Genomic DNA, 20417 nt, shown 5'->3' on the forward strand with positions numbered 1-20417 from the left:
AATTAAATGAGATAATACATGATAAGTGCTTAACGAAATCCCAAGTACATAATAAGCCTTCAATGCATGTTAGCTGCTTTTTTAAAATTAATTTATTTTTTCTTTTTTCGGTGCTGGGTCTTGAACCCAGGACCTTGTGTATGCTAAGGACCTGCTGTACCCCTGAGCTACATCCCCAGCCCTGCTTTTTATTATTATTGTTCCTCTCACTGTACTGGTTGTGGGAAAAATAGCAGATCTGTGGTTGACTCCCTGTCTAAATAAATTAAGAGATCCAAAACTTCTGACTAAAATCAGCTACACGCTACAATCAGTCAAACACTTCTTCCTGCATTTGGAATAATTTGTTTTGGGGGACTGGAAATCATACCCAGGACCTTGCGCTTGCCAGGCGGGTGCTGTGCTGCCGAGATACATCCCCGGCCTTCGTTTGGAGCCAGCAGGGCTTCTGCAGTGTTGGGCGCACGGGCAGACGGTTTACTTGTTCTTCATAGGGCTGTCAGTGTCACAGATTCCTGCCTGCGAGCGCCTCGGCTCCGTATTCTGCTTCCTGAGACTTTGCAGTGAAACAAGCCACCCACAGTCTCATCTCAGAACCTTTTTCTGGGCTGGTGCTGCCTTAGCCTCTGCCAGCCCTTAGACCCATGTCCTCTCCGAAGGCAGAGCTCTGGGGCAGAGCCGGCCTGTAGCCACTGGCCATGTTGCTAAGCCGTAACCCTGGACACGTGAGCGGCAGAGGTTTACGTGGGGTCATGTGGAAGATTCAGTGTCAGCACAGTGGGCAGCGTTGCGGAAGGGCCTAGGTAGAGGAGAGCACCCAGGAAATAGGCAGTAAAGGGAGGAGTCCCAGAGGGGCCTCGGAACAGCCCCCAGCTGCTAAGCCCACATTTCACTGTCACACCCAGAACCCAGTCTCCTTTGCAAAGCCCCGCCTTTGAGCACGGGAGGTTTTGTGGGGTGTTACCACGTGAACAGCAACACCCGTCTTTCCTCGTCCTTTGTGTTTCTCTTGGCTTCTTGACATCACAAGGCATAGAGCTGGGTCAGAGTAGGTGCATCTTAACGACCGCCACACTGTCTCAAGAGCCCTGTTTTTCTTTCTTAGATGTAACTTACCTGCAACCAAGACTTACAGCATGGTATGGAGAGCTTCCTTACACTTACTCAAGAGTCACTATGGAACCAAACCCTCACGTATGTTGAAATACTGTCCTTGGTGCGGTTTTATAGACGATAGAAGTGTAAAGTACCATAAACTAGGGCTGGGCTATAGCTCAGCGGTACAGTGCTGCCTGGCAACTGCAGGGTCCTGAGTTCAATTCCCAGAACCCATAAATAGAGTACTGTAAACTAACAGTAAGGCCTGGCAGGGGTAATTGATGGTTCCGAATTCAAAATAGTGCTCAGGGTTCAAGCACTGAGGTTTTGCGCTTGTGATCCTTTCTGTCTTGCACCATAGATGAACTCAGAGTGAACGAGAACGCTGGCACTGGAGTCCAGGGTTTTGGGAACGTGACTTTTTCCTGCTGCTTCTCTTTCCGAGCTCTTCTGTCCCTGACTCCTTGGTGCACAGCGTGGTACTCATTGATTTGCTGTGTGTCTCCATCCTTGTGGCTGGCCCGTGAGCACAAGGTCAGAGTGTCTTTTCCCATTTCTCAGGCTCTTTCCCTATTTGTCTCCCCACTCCCAGTCTGGTTTTCTTTTTTTCTTAACTTTGTGTTCATTTTATGGCTACATTTCTCAGACTTGAGCTTATTACCACTTGGTTTGTCTCTACTGCTGCTTTTGTTTTTAAAAATTTCCATGACAGTAGACAAGAATATTTTCATGTTCAAAGTAAGCTTGTCCAGAAAATGGAGCTGAGGTCCAAGAAATAGCTCCCTGTTTAGTTCCTGGAATCTTGCCTTTGGCAAATAATGCCATGCTTTATGGAAAGAGACTTTGAAGAAAATGGAGTTTTGCCCAGGGCATTTGGACCCACAGAAATGTGACATGGTTGAGAGCTGCTAGTCCTATGTAAGCAGAGGCTACCTCTTTCCTAAAGTGCACAGGATAAACATTGTGGGAGTGCATGGCCTTTCATGGAAGGACAAATGCGTGGTCTCTAGGGCTGCATTTACTGTGAGACCTGGGGAAGTGCGGAGACCTTTTGTATCTGAAGTTGATTTGTAAACAGAGAATTCCACTCGGCTGGTTCAGTGTAGGCTACTGCCGTGTTCTTGTCAGATTTAATTTACCTTCCTGTCCACAGTCCTGGCAGAGAGGTGGAGGATTAACTCGGCTGTGGAAAGAAGTTCTTTTCCATTCATTCTAGTTCATCTCTTAGAAAGATTTCTCTCCTTCAGGCACGGTTGACTTTGGGGTTGGCCGAATGCATTGTGGGGCTGTCCTGTGCATTGTGGGGTTCCACAGCTGGAAGCCAGCAGCACCTTTCCCAGTCAGAGCAGCCACACTTGACTGCGGACCCTGCCCCTTGGCTGCCGAGGACACAGCCACCCCTGGTTAAGAACCATCATTTAACAGGAAATGGAAGTCATTACCCAAACTGGGCTTGAACGTGTGATCCTTCTGCCTCAGCCTCTCAGAGTCTGGGATTCCAGGTGTATGTGACCCCACTTGGCAAGAATTTTTCATGATGTGCTATTTTTCAATAATGTAATACATACTTATTAATAAAAATTCAGAAACTACAGACAAACATAAAGCTATTAATATTTTGGGTAATTCTTTCACCTGATATTTTAGTTCTGATCATTTTTAGCTTAGGCAAAAATATGTAGAGTTTTTTTTTTTTCCTATAAAAATAAAACTGTGTTTTGCTTAACTGCTTATCATTACCATGCTTTAGTATTATTAAATTTCTTCTACAATATTATAATAGTTGTGTAGTATCCCATAATGTACATGTATCATAATATATTCAAGGAAGCCCCTTTTGTTGAGTATTAACTTTTTCAAACTAAAATTCTTTAATTTGGAGTTTGCTACTGATAGATTAATACATTTATATACTAATCTCAACAAAATTACACACCTGTAATCCTAGCTACACAGGAGGCAGAGGCAGGAGAAGCACAAGTTTGAGCCCACCCTGGATGACTTAGTGATTTAGTAAAATCCTGTCTCTCAATAAATAGAAAGGACTGGGGATGTAGGTCAGCGGGAAGGCCCTGGATTAAAAATAAAAACAGAAGCTACTGCCTTCATCTTAATATCCCATGGCCTGGAATCAGGTTCAAGATAATGTTTAAACCCCATTTCAGTTTTTGTTAAAATTGCATCTTATATGAACTCAGCACACAGTCTAAAGTGAACCTTTGACTGGCTGCGAGTCCCAGCAGCGTGACCTCCCCTTTCTCCTGTCGCAGGCCTCGGTGGTCCCTAGGACTCTAGAGCCCTCTCTGAGATTCTCGACTGTGGTGACTGATACTCTCATACTCTTCCTCAAATGTCTTTTAAGGGTAGAATATGTTCACTGAACAGAGATGACGCCGGATTTTAATTTAGACATCAGTTCTGGAGAATCTATATAGAGTATTGGTTAGAGAGTCTAAATTAATCCTCTAGATCATTATCCCTTTTTTTTTTTCTTTTCTCCGGTTCACTACCAAAAATAACTAAGAAAAAATACATAGCCACTTAGAATGCAGGCTGGATGTTATCAGGGAGCTCAGCCCCTGAGCAAGGCGGGGAAGTGCTAATTAGATTCTCAGTCACACAGTGGAGAAGCCACCTTCCTCCTTTACATTCTTGTCAAGTATGTAAACCAGGCTCTGCTTTTGAGCTCCAGAAGAAACATTTAAACCTGTAAAACAAATAGGAAAGGAAGCTCGCTGACATTAGTATTGGAGCTTCCATTTTGCAATTTGTCCTCTTGAACATAGGTTAGTTTAATAACATTTTTGTTTTATTAATCTAAGCTTTGTTCGTTGTTGTCCTTGTTTATTTTTAAAATCTGCTGGGAAGGTAGCTCTGATCCGCACCAGGAGGCTCAGCTTTGACCACAGCTAAAGGTGCGCTGTGGCCCTGACACCCTTACCTGACAAGGGCTGTGCTGGAAAATATTAAGCTTTCCTTTACTGCCCTTCCACTCAACACTTCGAAACCCAGAACACAGGCTGAGGTACCAGTTCTCAGTGCTGTCACCTCCGGGGCCCGGGGTACGTGTGCATGTGTGTCCCCGCAGTCAGTTTCCACAGCACTGAGTAGGTGACATTTCACTGCATTGAATTTGCACCGATGGTGCAGATGTGCAAGTGGATAAAACTGGCGGCGTTTTAGCATGAATCTAGCACTATCACAAGCCTGAGCTAGCAGTCATTGTGTTCTTCCCTACCATACACTTTGTTTCCAAAAATAAAAATGCTAATTTCACTTACGAATGTCCCTTGATAAAGCAGTAAACGTTATTAGTTTTATTAAGTCTTTCACATTGACTGCGTGTCTTCTTAATAGTTGGTTTAATGAAATTGAAAGTGTGCACAACGCACCTCTGCTGCAAACCAGAGTGTGGCTGTCGGGGCGGAAGGCTGGGCCAGCTCCTTTTTCACTGTTTCTCCTCGGCAGAACAGCTGGCAGGTCGGTGGGGAGATGTTTCCTCATAAACAGAGTTGTGTCACTGCAAGGGAAACGGTGGATTGGATTTGTTACTGATGATGAAATTGTTTTCAGAGACTTCAACAAAAACAACATATTTCTTTAACAGATTGAATGCAGTAGATACAAAAATCAGCTAAGTCAGACATTTAAAAGATTTATAAGACAGTGCTTTTTCCATCAACTTTCAATACTGCAATTAGTTGTTTTTCAGAAACGAACATTTATGTTAACATATAGTAGGTTTGTTACTGCATTTTAAATGAGTTAACCAATAGTTTATGTTTTTCAACCTTAATTTTTAATAGGGAAGCAGTCTGTAGCTTTAATCCCTATATACAGAAGTCCTTGATGGACCTCAGTAATTTTAGTTGTGTGAAGTTTGAAAATGATTGTCCTAACGTATTTGTGAAGCGCTTGAAAGAGTTCAGGTGAGACAGAATTCTAGCAGGGACAACACAAGCTACGCTGGCTGTAGCTCCCAGGTACACCAGAGGTCAGGGGTCACAGCTTCTGTGGACGGTGGCCAGGCGTTTATGAACACAGACGACTTCAGTTAATGGGGTGCTCAGCACATGGGCTGTGGAATCACAGTCTTCTGTAGTTCCCACCTTTTATATGTTAAGAGCATTCGTTGGAAAAGAATATTTTCCCCTGCAGGTTCTGTCTTTAGGAAGTTGGCCCCTCCAAGGATTAAGTGTCTTTTAACAAAAGCAGTTCTACAGGGGCTGGGGCCATAGGTCAGTGGTAGAGCACTTGCCCACTATGTGTGAGGCCCTGAGTTCTGTCCCCAGCACTCAGGAAAAAACCAGTTCACCACTGAAGTGCAGAACAGGAGTTGAATGGAGGGGCCCTAGCTGGAAAGCTCTTTCAGACTTAATTCTGCCCACAAACCACATGAGGCCACGTGTCAGCTTCCCGGCTCTGCTTATCACCTTCACAACTTCCCAGGGTGACTTCCTGCTGTACTGGTGTCTCCTCCACGCGAGGACACGTGTTTACAGGAAAAAGATGAGACGTGTAGACAGGCCCGGGTCCTCTTGGCATTGTGCTGCCAGAGTTAGTGTGACAGAGGTGAATGGCTTCAAAGCAGAAACGGTGGGAGGGAGGAACTCTTTCTGCCTTGTGTTCATTCATCCTAAGTGACCTGCTTATTCCGTGCCCCATTTATAACTTCACCCGCCCTGCCTTCTCCTTCTGCTTCCACGCGGCCACCGCTCTGTGTCTCCCGCCACGGCCTCTGCCCTGTCTCGGCCTGTTGACCACAGTGGCACCCCGTGCTGCACACGCTGAAGCGCCGCATCGAGGAGAACACCGGCCACACCTTTAACTCCTTACTCTGCAATCTGTACCGCAACGAGAAGGACAGCGTGGACTGGCACAGCGACGACGAGCCCGCGCTGGGGAGGTGGCCCGTCATCGCTTCCCTCAGCCTTGGCGCCACGCGTACTTTCGAAATGAGGAAGAAACCCCTGCCTGTGAGTATTCTCGTTGTCCTCGTGCTCTTCTTGCTTCCTGTTATTCTGTGAAGAAAGCAGAGCTCCTAAAAGCTCCAATATGCTGGCCCAGAGGACAGGGCTACGTGTGTTACCCATGAAACATTTTTAGCTGATTGCATCCCCCATTGTGAACTGTTTGGCTTCCAAAGTGCCCATTCATGCTCTGACTTAGCCAACAGGAATTGCCTGCCCTGTGCCACAGGCTGGGCCTCATTCCCATTGATGGAAAGGGCAGAGAGACACCTGTTGGGGACACCGAGGCTGCTGGTTCATCCCAGTGACTCCAGCTGTGGCTGATGCTTACAAAGGGGCCACACAAGGGTAGGGGACGTAGAGGGAGGGGAACAAACCTCAGGAAAGAGGCCTCCGCAGAAGCCTTCCACTGTAAGTGCTCTTCGTGGGAGCACAGCCCGCTTTCTGTGAGGGGACAACCCAGGGAGCCGTACCTTCTTAACCTTCTAAAGACAGATGGACCCAGGCCTCCTTCAAGAGGAAACTCCAGCGAGATCCGCAGAGGTGATGGTCCACCCAAGTTCAGGTGGAAACGCAGCCACTAAATTGTGTAATGATTGTGAGTTTTCATCCCAGCTCTTACACTAGTGTACACGACATGCGAGTTATCCTACGGCTGTTAATTTTTTTACTATGTTTCTCGGTTCTCTTTAGTTCTGGGGATCAAGCCCAAGATCTCCTGCATGCTAAGTACATACTCTCCCCCTAAACTACTCACCCAGCCCTAATTGTTTTAAAACTGTGGAGCCTTCAAATGAGGAAGATGGATAGTAGCAACTCCCAAGACAAGAGCAGATTATCCAGAAGATTATCTTATTTGCAGGGTTTGTGTCTTTCTTCCAACCAGGGCTCCTGATTAGTCAGCTTGTATCATTAAATCAGATTCGATCAGTGTGGAAGTCCAGCCGGCTGTTTTATGGAGATGACCTAATTCGGGCCACATCATCATTAGTCAGTGCTGGGTCTGTTTTTCATCAGCTACACTTCTCTGAGAATGCAACTAATGGACCCAGGCTGCTTCCCCGAGGCCCATTTGGTTTTCCAGGCATGGTATTTGAAGCATATTGAGTTATTTTGCGTATGTGCCATTAAGCACTGTTTGCCGGTATCATTTCCATTGATTAGGTTCCCTTCGCTTTTGTTTACACAGAAACCTCGGTCATTGTTGTTAGGGAATTGTCAGTTGCCAGTGTTTTATTAAGTTAACTTGCTCCCTGAGCACTGTAGCTTTCCTGGGGCCCTCGGCAGGCAGCCTGCTCTTGTGCTGAGGAGTCCGAGTTGGGAGTCAGACCACCCACCCTTTGCTGTGTTATTCTTAGTTATGGTGCTCTCCTACACCGGCACTCCTTCATTAAATCCCAAGTTCACACACGTGCGGAATTCACCTCGCCCTCGCTGAAGACTCCTGCTTCTTGCACTGCAGAGACATCACATATCTCGTTATTTATGCTCAGACCCCTTCTCAAGCCAGCGTGTGGAACACCTGCTCGCTGCCAGGTGTGGTTCTGGACCTGGGCTGCAGCTGTGCATGAAAGGCAGAAGCCCCTTTCTCCTCCAAGACCCCGGCTCCACACGCTGGTGCCTCGCGCTCCTCCCCGGTTCTCTTTGTAGGTTCTGATTGGTGCACACCTATATGATAAGTTGTTTTTGGTACAATCCTGCTGTTCCTTCGTCACCGTTATTTTGTTTGAGGCTAAGTATTTAAGCCTTGTTAGTTTCTTTACATATATTCACCACCACCGTTCTGAAAAAAAAAGGGAGGGGCCTATTTATAGCACAGAGTATGCTTTCTGGGTAGTTAGTTTTACTATACAAGCAGTTTTCAACTGCTAAACATGAACAGTGTTCAGTTTATGAAATACTGAACACTTCTTCTCTCTCTCCAGGAAGCAGAAGCTCTTGGTTTGCTCATATAAAAACCTGATTCTCGTGGTACACACCTGGATGATCATGTGTTTGAGCCCAGCCTGAGCAACTTAGTGAGCCACTGTCTCAAAATACAAAATAAAAAAGCTCTATGCAAAGGTTCTGGGTTCAATCCTCAGTATCTCAAAAACAAATAAAACAAAACAAAAACAGCCTGGTTCTTGGTCCTGTGTTTCAGTTATATTGTAGGTTAATGCAGCGACACAGAATATACAGCATTCTAGTTTTCGTTTTGTTTTGTTTTATTTTTACGTGTAGCATGCTTTCTGTAGGCATCTGTTTGGAACAAAATCTGTGTTCTAGCCTCTTCAGGCTGCTTTGATGGACACAGTGGAGGCACAGGCCCTGATACACTCAACCTGGTCAAGCCCCCAATGTCCACCAGCAGCAAGAAGTCTGCACTGTCACTAGGAAAGCCAATTTGATGAAAATCTAGGCTGATAAGTCGGGACATTTGTTTGAGGCCTTATAGTTGACTGAGGAAATGGGCTTGGGAAGAAATACAAATATGTCAGTACCACAAGCTCTTGGCTCGAAAGTTTTGGCTTCTGGCCTTGTAGCCATGATGAATTTGAAGCTTTTTTGTGTATCTTGTCAATTCTGACTTTTGTTAAAGATGAGGAAATTGAATGTTAACATATTTGCAGTAGTAATCACACATTCATGGATACAGCTTAGGCGTTCCATTGTTGGGTAAACAGGACAGAAGTTTAAACTTCTGAAAAGACCCCTTCAGGTTTCATTGCCAGATTCCAAAGGCCTGGGGTTCCACAAATGTAACTCAGCTAGCAGTGCAGAAGCCTTCTTTTGACAGCCATGGAAATATTTCTCAGGGTAGACTTCATCTTACTATAAACAGTGCTTTTTCTGGAGGGTGACAGGAGAGAGTGATGGCAAATCTTTGTCAACTTTTTCTAAACTCTGAGAATGTGACTCATGATTCATACAACCCAAAGTAAAAGTATAAATTAAAAAACATAAATTAGGTTAATCTTCTGTGTGGGATTTGTAGGAGACTGTGACTCTTAGATCTGTATTTCAGAGTGCCACTGTAGACTGCGATTTTCATATCTGCCAACAAAGACATTTGAGGTATGTTAAAGGTGGTGGGAGGGAACCCTTGAAGCTCTTAGCTTTGACCTATCAGATGAGTTGATAAGACGTGGGGGTCCCAGTTTCTCATCTGATACAGCCAGAGTCTTGAGATTTCCTGCCCTTCATGTAAATATACAGTTTAAAGGCAAAAGCATTTGTTTTGCTTACTTCCAAAGAGAAATAGTCTTAATTTTTTTTCCTTCAATTCAGAGTCCCCCCTCCCCTGCAGCAGTAGTCTGTGTGGCAGTCTGGGGCCTCGAGCAGATCCCTGTAGCCTCTGATCTTCTGAGAGCTGGCCCAGCCCTGCATGCATTTCTCACGGTCACCCCTGCACCGTGGGGGGGGGGGGAATCTTCGGTTCCTAAGTGGTGTTTCTCCGCTTCATGGTGTAGGCAGCCAGCATCCAGTGTACCACACCCTGGGATTAAGCATTATAAGATGTTGATTCTTGTTTTGTTGTTCCCGAGTTCAAGGCTGTCTTTTCTGGCTCATTCGTTTTGACTTTAGGGTAAACTGCCATCTCCCATAATGGTACCAAGGTCCTGCGCGTGGAGCATAACTGACCTGTTTGGTCTTGCTCGTCCATTCAGCCCATCTCTTTTGTGTAGTTCACATCAGAGGTTGAGTGAAGAGCATGATACCTATATCCTGGCCAGTGCCAGGCCATCCCGTCTGAAGCCCTAGGTGAAGCTTACCAAATACACCTTTTAGTTCATGCTATTGGGGTAGGTCAGGAAAGCTTTTCTACACTTCTTCTCCCTAACCTAGCTGTACTTTTCAGACCACACTGTGTCTCTGTTTGCAAAGATTACCCTGGTTCTTTTCCCAGATAGCTTTAATTCTCTACAGAAGAACAAACTGGGAAAGGAACTGCAAAAGCCATTTGGCAGGCTGCTATTTCTCTGTCGGTTACCATAGAAATGGTGATGGCTGAGTGGGGGGGTTATTAGATAATAGCAGGAAGTTTGTGATACACTGGAGGTTTAGATGCCAAAAGCCTGTTTTTCTACTAGATTACCCTGAACGAGCTCTTTTCTTTATCAGCTGAATTGCGCAAATGTAAGGGGCTTCTTTCCACCTCCAGGTGATGAGCTGAGGCAAGTTGGGTCTTTGTCTAGCCACTCTTCTCCGGTACCTCCTAAAGGATGCGACTGTTCATCTCGCCAGGAAGAGATGGTTGTAGAAGCATCTCCTTCTTTGCTCCTTTGGTGCCTCCTTTGCCGATTTATTTATCTTTTAAGCCCACTGCTGGGAAGAGTGGAGTGTCCAAAGCCAGCCTGATCATAAATATTAATATTTTTTCCAGGACTTTAGAAAACAGTGAGGATCTTGAGATCCAAAAACACCACAGTATGGAATGGCTTAACTCTGACAACTAGCTAAGCTTGAAGCACGCAGCATTTCACGGAGTAGTGACTGAGTCCTGCTGCTGTGATTCCGGTTGCCCGTCCTGCTCGGTAACCCATCTACTGATCCTGGCATCAGTTGCAAGAAGTCATAAGAAATATCTGAAAGAAATTGTTGATAACCATAGTTCTTTTGGAACATTCCCTGCTGAATTGAGAAAGTCGGGTCTTGATTCCTGTTTGTGCTCCCAACCTTGGTAGCAAGCCTTTATCATCTACTTCCTTTATACTTAGTCCTTTCAGGGCTGGAGATGTAGCTCAGAGGTAGAGTGTTTGCCTACAGTTACTCCATTTTTTAAAAATGGAAATCATAATTGGTTGGTAGTTCATAGGAATAATGAGAGTTTCTCAGTGAAAGTGGTTGCAGTAATGGTGAGATTTTAACTTACTGTAAATGGTAGATATCACAGTGACATCAGAAGTTGAAAAACGGAATGAAGAGTAATTAAACTGAAGTCTGGGTTTCCCTTTGCTGAGAGAGAAGAGTGGAGGTGGCTCAGGGCGGGTGGGGCAGCCTGTGGATCAGAAGTAGTGACTGGTGTCCCAGCAGGTCTGTCTGATCGTTTGGGATATGAGTGTGTGAATGAGTGTGTGTGTGTGTGTGTGTGTGTGTGTGTGTGTGTGTGTGTGTGTGTGTTTTGGGTAAGGACAGGAGATCCTGCTAGGTCTTGAATAAGCTTCAGACTTGAGATTCTTTGGGAGCTGAATTTAGGGTCTGATATCAGGCTAGAGTTCCACAGCTTCACAGTTTCTGGAAACAGTGAATTTCTGCCAAGAACCTCCCTAGTCTGTACTGCCAGTGACAGTGTTGACTTAGGGGAAGCAGCTTTTCCTAAGTAACTCACTATGTTTCGGTATGTGCCACGGTTAGGTATGGGGTCTCCTTGCAAACATGATTCTTTTGAAACTTATGGCAGTGGTAGAGGTTCTTATACCCTAAGAACTATTTTCTCCCTTTTGTCAGGTTATACACTCTGGAGGATGACTGCCTGGCTGAGGCAGTGGAGAGCTTAGTGTGTATGTGGAAGGGGAGGGGACCGTACCCTGCATCTCAGGGAGCCAGCGTGAGGAACAGGCAGGATAGGAAACGCGTGTTGGGCCAGTCAGGCAGAGACTGGTGAGCCTTAAGAAGAGGCAGATTGTAAGCGCAGCAGGAAGCCATCAAGTATATGGCTGGATTGGCAGTTTTAAAAGATTGCTTTGCTACTACACAGAGCCTGGACTAGAAGGGAGCAACAGCAGAAGCAAGGAGACCTCTTCTGAGACTGTTAGACCTTTTCATACCTAGGGAGAAAGGGGAGGAAGAGCTGCAGGACAGAGCGCATGGCGGAAGCTCGGAGGAGCAGGAGGCATGGAAGTAACGGTCTGCAAGTGACCAGAAGGGGAAAGGAGAATACCTGCCTCTGCCAGCACTGGGTTGGATGAAAGGCGTGACCTGGGACAGTTTAGGCATGTGCAGTCATTTGGGGACAGCCAGGGCTCACTTAGGACAAGGAAGAAGGAGCCTTCAGAACTCAGGAGGTTAAAGGGGATTCTATAGAACAACAGGGAGGATCCAAGTCTGGTCAGATCATGTCCAGGGGTCATCGGGAGCAGTGTCTCACGTTGAGATGATCGGTAGGGCTTGAGCCTTTGCTGTGATTGAGGTCAGTTGGCTATCAGGCGGGGCGGAATTTGTTTCCAGTTCTTAGAGGATGCAGGACCTTTGTTTCTGTTGTTACAATCTTGGTTAAAGCTCTTTGAAGATACCTGTTGTAGTCAGAGTTTACAAGGGAATAAATTTAATACAGGACACACAATTTAAAGGATTATTTTATAGTATTCATCCAAAAAGCAAATGCAAAAGAGTACAGGAGATCCATCCATACCCTAGAGACCCAAAGAATCCAGCAGTGTTCTGCATGAGTCCAGCTGAAGACCTAGAGCCCATGGCAATGCTCTCCATGAGTCCAGCTGGAGGCCCAAAGCCCACGACAATGTCTCACACAAGTCTGTATCAAGGCTTTGCACTCGGAAGGCCCAAAGGTCAGTGGTAGACCCTAGAAAGTCTGCACCAATGTGATGAAGGACCTGTGCCGGCAGCTGTGTGATCTGCACTGCAGCTAGGAAGTGATGCTCAAGGTTAAGGACCAGCGCTCCCCTGAAGAGAACAAAAGCCATCCTCAGCAACAGCAAGCACCTGCGCTCCTCTGATGATGAGAACTGCCGAGTTCATATCAGAAAACCCATCAAGACAAGCTTCTCCAGGAGAATCAGCAGCACGCCATCTTCTGTTCTAGTTCTCTTTTCATGCTGTGGGCAGCCATCCTCACCCAGCACCACACTGATTCAGTGCAGCTGGGTGCTACAAGCTGGCCATTAGTTAACCCACCACCCTACTACATTTAAGCCCAATTCTTAGTTCTACCATATTACCAAAGATGCAGTCCTTATTACAGCAACTCTGCTGATTTGAAATACACAGCCAAAATCGCCAGAATGGCCAAGATTTGTATAAAACCAGATTTGTTTTTGCTTACATTCAGTAACTTCCCATCCTGCCCGCAGTACTGCATCTATAACAACTGAACAGCCAGCGCCTTCAGCAGGTGTTTCCCTCTAAGTGTGACTTAGCTTTCAGTGTACCCAGTTGTGAGGGAGGCAGGAGCAGCCCTGCTTGTTTGGGCTGTAGTGCTCTGCTTTCGATGCCTGTGGAGGGAGCTTTGCTGCAGCCAGCAATTTCCCAGGCCTCCAACCTCTTCTGTAAGTGAGGCACTGGTGGGCTCTGTTCCCAAGCTAGTAAGAGCTCGGTTGTAGCCCAGGGCCTGTAATCCCAGCACTCTGGGAGGCTGAGGCAGGAACACTGCAAGTTCCAGGCCCGCTTGGGCCACTTAGTGACTTAGTAAGACCTTATCTCAAAAATAAAGAGTGAAAAGGGGTTGGGCGTGTACAGTAGCTCAGTGCAAAGGCCCTACGTTCAATCCCTGTACTACAAAACAAAACCAAACAAAATCCAGGGGTGTCCTTGGTAGCGGATGGTTAGCTGACCCTGCAGGCCTTTTCTGCTTCCTTTTCTTGTTCATTTCAACAGAATCTTCCAAGCCTGAGGAATACTGGGAAAATTAGGACAGGGATTGGTACAAACCCAAAGATCTGTGTGAATTTAAAATTGATTTGAACCAATAACATCAGTGGGTTCAAAGCTATATTTTTCCAGTTAACCTCTTACTTAAAGATCTTGTTTCAGAAACAGCTGCTTCTGTTTTCAAAGTAATGTGTTCAGATCAATGCCAAGGATGTGGTCATTTAGATGTGGGGTTGTGTCAGCAGAAGAACTGTAGAGATGACTTTGAGAGATCTTCGTTTTATTCTCTCCATAATTTCCATAATTAATGTGTCTTGTTTATGTCAACTTTCACAAATGTATTACCCCTATGAACAAAAAATTGAGCTGGGTTCTCAACTCAGTACTGTGGGAATGACTTTGCAGCCTGAGTACAGGTGCACGCTTCCATGATTTGTGAAGCAGTCTTGAGCCCAAGCTGGTTTTCAGGGCCCAGGCTGCACCATAGTATGGGGAAACAAACTGAAAAGAAATGCTCTTATATTGACAAAAAGGGCATTGTTGGCACAGCCATACATTGGGAGTTAGGGCGAGTAAAGAGACATTTAACTCTGGAGATAAATAGCTGCATTAGATTTTCAAATATGTCAGTCTGCAAAAAAGCCTTGACTGTCCTGTCCAATAGTCTCACCATTTACCTCATCCTTGGGCCAGAGAGCTAAGGAATTTGCTATTGCATCTATCGCTATGTTGAGATGACCTGTTTGAGTCTATGGATATTCTGTCACCTTGATTTCCTTCTTGATTTGAAGCACAGATTTGGGCTGGAGGTGTAGCTCAGTGGTAGTGCACACACTTACCAGATGCAAGGCCCTCTGTTCCATCTCCCGCACCATCACCAAGCAACAAGAGCGATTCTGGAATAAGTTGTCTGTGCCATAATCTCCCTTCTCTCACTGTTCAGTCTGTCTTGAGATATCTGCCCTCTAGCTCTTGCCCTGTACCTGCTGAAATTACACGGTGCATTCACCTAGCATCAACACCTTGGCCTTTCCTCCTCATCATCTCTTCCCTTTATGGTAGCCTTGGTCACCAGGCTGTGTGTCTGTCTCCCCTGGGTGTGAGTCCAGAGCGTTGATTCGCTGCCCTCTCTTGGTCCTGTTGGCCTTTGAAATACTGTCTTGTCTTTGTTCTTTCCACACTTCGCTCATTGATATTTCTGTGTTTCCTTTGAGGTTTTTTTTTTTTTTTCTCCTTTACATTCACCCCCTTAAATCCGGAAGTCAGGATTATCTGCAATTTTCTTTTTCTGCATTGTTTTTGAGGAGATCATAAAATGGCTGTGGATTGTAAACCCCGTATGTGTAGCATCTCCAGTCTCGTTTATCATTGTGTCTCCAGTGTTTAGAACCAGGTACGTGTGCTTTGGTTGAATAAGCAAATAAATAGGATCTCATTTGTTTTTATAACTTAACCAGACTTCTTTTGGGATGACTTCCGAATTTCTCAGCTCCAGGTTTTTAATCTCAATTTCCAGTCACCTCTTTCTACATGTTCGTGAGTCATTTCCACCTAATAACAGCACATGTAACTTCCAAACTGAGGCTGTAAAACTGGATTCATTGTTGTTCTCAGAAAAACTCCACAGTTCTGTCTGCCAAGTCTGCTTATATTTATGGTATCACCATTCTCTTGGTTAATGTAAGTTATTTCCGGCTCTTCCTTGTTCCCTTGTTTCCCATAAAATCAATGCACAAATTATCTCTTTTCTTTGAGAAAGAGCCTCACTGTGCTGCCTAGGCTGGCTTCAAAACTCATGATCTTCCACTTCAACCCCTATAAGGAGTCGGGATGATAATTGTGTACACCATGCTTTGTCCTTTAATTCAGTCATTCTTTTGTTTTTTGTTTTGCTTTCTTGAGACAAGGTCTTGCCGTGTAGCTCAGGCTGGCCTTGAATTCACAGCGGCCCTCCTGCTTCAGCCTCCTGAGTGCTGGGCTTAGAGGCATGTGGGCACCACACCTGGTCTTTAATTCTTTCTTGAATGTCTAAAGAACTTATCCATCCCATAGAAATCATTGTCATTCCAGGCTTTTTTTATTTAACCTCATGCTCCAAAGACTAGGCTTACTTCTTTCTCCTTGGTATTCTTAATTCCCGTCTTTGCTCCCCTGATCTGCCCAGGTCCAGTGGCCAGGTAGTATTTTCCGGAACAGTTCTTCCCTGCTTCTCTTCTTCCTCTCTCCATCCCTATCAAATTTAATGTGGTACCTACTGTTGAGTCAGGCCCTACGCTTAGCTCCGAGGATCTAGTAACAAAGATGACAAATGCAATCCCTTCTCGGCAGTCATCCAAAACATCACAGCTAGATTTTACTCCATGTGCAGTGGGAAGTGACAGAGTTAGACTTGACCTGGTTTCGTTTCTAAAAGCTCGCTCTGGTTGCTGCGTGTGGAATCGCTGGGGAGAAGCCAGAGTGCGAGGCTAATGGAGGCCGTTGCCGTAGTGTCGGGGAGGCTGCAGGCTCAGACTGAGGTGTGATGCGGAGAAGAGAGGTGAGCGGATTTGAGGATACGCGGGAGAACGGGCCAGCAGTGGTGGGTGGGAGTAGGACTCAGGAATGACTCCCGCGGTTCTGGCTTGAGCAGTTAGCGGATGGAGGGGTGATGAACTCACATGGAGGTGCAGAGGGATTTCTTCATTTGATTTGTCCTGATTTAAGGAGTTCCTTACTCTACGTGCTTGGTTCCAGATGCCCGCCATTTGCACACAGCCATTAACTGTGTAAGTCGGGCTCAGATGACAGACTTGGGCCAGCGCTGGGATTATCAGAACAACAATGTAAAATGCTAATGGTACATAACAAGCGTGTAATGCTAACTTTGTGCCTACCTCTTCCTCAGAAATCTTAGAAGTTGATGTGGTTATTATCCCCACTGTACAGATGAGGAGACTGAGACAAGCGTTAGATCACTGCAGAGGTGGCTCAGCTGACCATTCATTGAATTAAAAGTACTAATATAGATCATATGTAAGGCTGTGAAATTGCACTCTGTAGTTATGGGCAGGAAAAGGAGCGCATAGCTAAGCTGCAGCTCCCTGCTTTTGTCTCTTAAAAACTCAAAAAAGTCTTCATTTCCTCCCACCGAGACAAGGCTAACATGGGACTCCTCGCCAGCCGCTCAGGCCTGCAGTGGAGTGCAGAGGTCTCTCACTGCTCCCGGGTGGCCGGGCGCTCCTTCTGCCCACTGCCCCCTCGCTCCCCTGTGGCACGCTCCCATCCGCTGGCGGACTCAAGGCCCCTCCAAGCTGCGAGGGCGGTGGAGGCACAGAAACTAAGACCAGACCCTGCCTGTTGAGCACTTCCTGTGGGTTTGGGAGGTGAGACACAGGGTGCAGGCACCCACTTGGCTTTGTGGGGCTTTTCTGCTCGTTGGTATTTTGTTTCTATAAGTAAAACAGTAGGGGTTGTCTTAGGTAAACAGTTCAGCACTGAGGGTCAGCACTGACCTGCAAACCCAAATGTCTCACTGTTTAATTGAGATCAGTCATAGGGACACAGGGTTTGCTTTTCAGGGCCTTTTCTGGGCTGGGATGAGGAGTGTGAAAGGTGAGTCCTGCGGGCATGCCGCCTGCAGTGGCCAAGGAGCTTCCAGGCCACTGGGGTGAGTGCCATGGGAATCAAAATGGACGGGCATGTCTTAGGCCGCCAGCAGCACCACTGGGTAGGCCTTGGGCTCAGCCGGCTTCAGACTTGTGGATACTGTCCAACAGCTTCATCTTCCATGTTTTATTAGTGCATGTTTGTAGCACACAGTGGTTACATTCCTCACGGGGAGTTGGGCCACGTACAGAACACATCCTGATTCTTTTAATGTCCCCTTTCCTTCTCCACCCTCCCCCATCTCTTGGATCTGTTCCCTTTTGCCAAAGCGCTATCTCCCTGTTTCCTGTGATCTATCTTTTTTTTGGCTCACTAACTTATTTATACTTCAGGTTTCTCATATAAGAAAAACCATGCTATAAATAAACGTGCAGCTGATTTTTTTCACTCCACATTGTGATCTCAGGAAATCCGTTTTCCTACAGTTGACTCAAGTTTGTCCTTCTTTATGACAGAGTCGTACTCCAGTGTGTATGCATAGCCCATTTTCCTTATCCATTCGTCTGTTGATTGACATACAGGCAGCTTCCAAGATTTAGCAATTATGTGTTATGCTGCTATAAACATGGTATCCATGGATCATGGTAATGTGACATCCTCAGCTCTTTTAGGAAGATACCCAGAGCGGGAATAGCTTGGTCAAATTTTTATTTTTAATTTTTTGAGGAATTGCACAGTATTTTTAAAGGAACTGAATTAGTTGCCAAAATTATAATTCAGGGGATTCCACATAATGACCCCACTTACCAGCCTCCTCAGAAATCCCAGAAGATAAGTAGTGTTGGGGGGAGTGCGTGTAGGTCAGCTCCCCGTGTGCCCATGCCGGGCCGGGTGGCTGCTGGTGCATGCAGTACAGTGTACAAGGTGCCATGGCATCAGGACTGGCGGTAGTGCAGGGGAAGAAGAGGGTGTAGAGCTTCCTACAGAGAGCACAGTACAGATCGGAAGGGCTTTAGAGCCAGGTAGGTCGTGTTCACACGGCAGCCCTGCCTCCCACCAGCCCTTTGTGCTAAACAAGTGCTTCGCTTGTGATAAAGTGGGCAGCCCTGTCTCCTTTCCTCCCTGTAGGGAGGACTTGCCAAAATCAACAGCCTGTCTCTGGATCTTGACCTACCTACTCCACCATGGTGACTGCTGTCTAAAAAGTCTAACTGGAGGCCTGGGATTAAGTACCTGGAAATTGCTAGAAAAAGAAAGCGGTTTGGGGATATTTTAGTGGTAAAACACTTGCCTAAGCTTGCATGAAGTCCTGGGCTTGTCCCCAGCACCACCAAAAAAAAAATAAGTGTGACAAACCAAAAACTCCAGGTAGCCCAAGGAGTTAAATCTAAAATGTGTAGCTTTGTTTTTTAAACAAAGAGGAAATGCAGTTGTATATTTAACTTTCCTCAGGGTAAGAAAATACTTTCTAAGCACAAAAACCTTGAAGGAGCGCCAAAGAAAGCTCCGTGGAGTTGACTCTAGAAACTTCTGAACTCCTGTTAAATAACGTAAACTCAGTTAAAAGGCAAGTGGCAAGCAAGAAAAGTGTTTGTAAAACTTACGACACAGTGCAGATGTCTTACTGTCCGTGATTACTGATCAATCAGGAAAATGCTAGCTCCCCACACGGCGGTGAGACAGGACACAGCAGAGGGGTCGCTCACAGCAGAAACGGGTAGAGAGTGCGGCAGCGGAGCTGGCATTTGTTCCCATTGTCAACTGACAATTGATAGGTGCAGTCATATTTTCCTGATGGAATCATAAATCACTGCAGTTTTCTTAAAACAGCAGTTTGACAGTATAAGTCAAGCACCTTAAAGCTGAGACCCTTGGGCCCAGGAATTCCACTTTTAAGAATATATCCTAGATACATATATATATTGCTTTATATTTACTCACAGTAATCTTTTTCTCCTTTTTAAAAAAAATAATCCTGGGGCTGGTGATTTAGCTCAGTGGCTTGAGCGCCTGCCTGGCAAACACAAGGTCTTGAGTTCGATCCCCGGGACAATAAATAAATAAATAAGTAATCCTGATATGTTAACATCTCAGTCGTGGTCACAGAGTAATTGTGAGTTTAGAGAAGGACACACTTGTGCAGAGCGATGTTACATAACATTCAAAGGCGTAGAAAAATGTTCACAATGTGTTAAAGCACAGAGCGTGTGCTTGTACACGTGGAACGTTCTGTGTGTTGTGTGAACTCCCTTCTGATGTGTGGTGGGTCCTGAGCGTTTGCCCAAGACCACACAGCCCTTCCCACCAGGCGTTTCTGAGAGTGGGCAGACAGACATTGCGCAGGTAATCCCCAGCTGCCTCTCATACTAGTCCGCTGGTGTTGCTTCTGCATTCCTGAAAGAAAAACTGTAACAAGGATTTTAAATCAACGATTTTAAAACGATTTTGATTTCCAAGACATTGTTACAGCAAAAGAAAGGAGTGACTGCATGGAGAAATCTGAGTTTTATACAGTGAATTGTCTTCTGATAAAAAGGAAAAGTCCTCCACTGGATGTTTAGTGATATAATAGTAAATATGCCCAGATCTTTTCCTGAAATACCATTGTCCTAAAGGAAACCGAATGGAATCACATCTTGGTGAGTTGGACTAAGAGTCACAGACCTCTCAGCTTGCCATGGCGCAGTGTAAGTAAGGGTTCAGATGCACGGGCAGTGACTGAAGAGGGATGGAAAGGGTGATCTGAGTTATTAGAAAGGACGGATCTTTTGCTTTTAGGTTTCGAGGGTGTGGAAAACCAAGAACATCACTAACAGGGCCCACCTTGTAGAATGATTGTGATCCTGTGCGCTGCTTTTAACCAGTATCGGGATGGAAAATTTCTCTCTTAAGCAATGGTTCTTGGGAGTGTGTTTTGTTTGGAAGAAAGTCTGGAGTAAAGGAGAACTGTTAAGGGACTGTTGTGGTAACCTAACCATTAATGACCGTGGATGTGCTCCTCTAGACAGACTGAGATGCTGCCACCACTGCGTAGGCTCCTGCAGCCCAGCTTCCACACCCCGCCACCCCTACCCTGTCCCTGGCCTTTCATCTGCATCCTCGGTAGAAAAGGTCCAGTCAAAGGGTGGCACCACGCTTTGTTGCCACTCTCAGCCTCAAAAAAGAAAGTCACTTTTGTGAGCTCTGCTGCACTGACAGGTTCCCTTGAACTCTTTCCTGTCCATCTCCTCCTGC

At 45.8% G+C, this 20417-nt stretch overlaps 1 protein-coding gene across 6 annotated transcripts in view; it reads left to right on the forward strand.

The window, feature by feature from the left end:
* Alkbh3 (alkB homolog 3, alpha-ketoglutarate dependent dioxygenase) overlaps positions 1-20417 on the forward strand; it is a 33816-nt gene that overhangs the window by 9041 nt on the left and 4358 nt on the right. For 5 of the 6 annotated variants that reach the window (XR_001200198.3, XR_001200199.3, XM_023563017.2 and 2 more), the window contains exons 7-8: positions 1106-1194; positions 5865-6074. Coding sequence is in view for 4 of the 6 variants with exons in the window: in XM_023563017.2 (XP_023418785.1) it covers positions 1106-1194; positions 5865-6074 (299 nt within the window). In the remaining 2 variants the exon portion in view is untranslated. Of the gene's footprint in view, positions 1-1105; positions 1195-5864; positions 6075-7993; positions 8186-20417 lie in introns of those variants that run through there. The other variant, XM_013147419.3, reaches the window with a different exon arrangement.

The sequence above is a fragment of the Cavia porcellus genome, unplaced genomic scaffold, assembly GCF_034190915.1.
Source record: "Cavia porcellus strain 051 isolate PalLab524CR breed Dunkin Hartley unplaced genomic scaffold, mCavPor4.1 scaffold_17, whole genome shotgun sequence".
In the NCBI taxonomy this organism is placed as follows: Eukaryota; Metazoa; Chordata; class Mammalia; order Rodentia; family Caviidae; genus Cavia; species Cavia porcellus.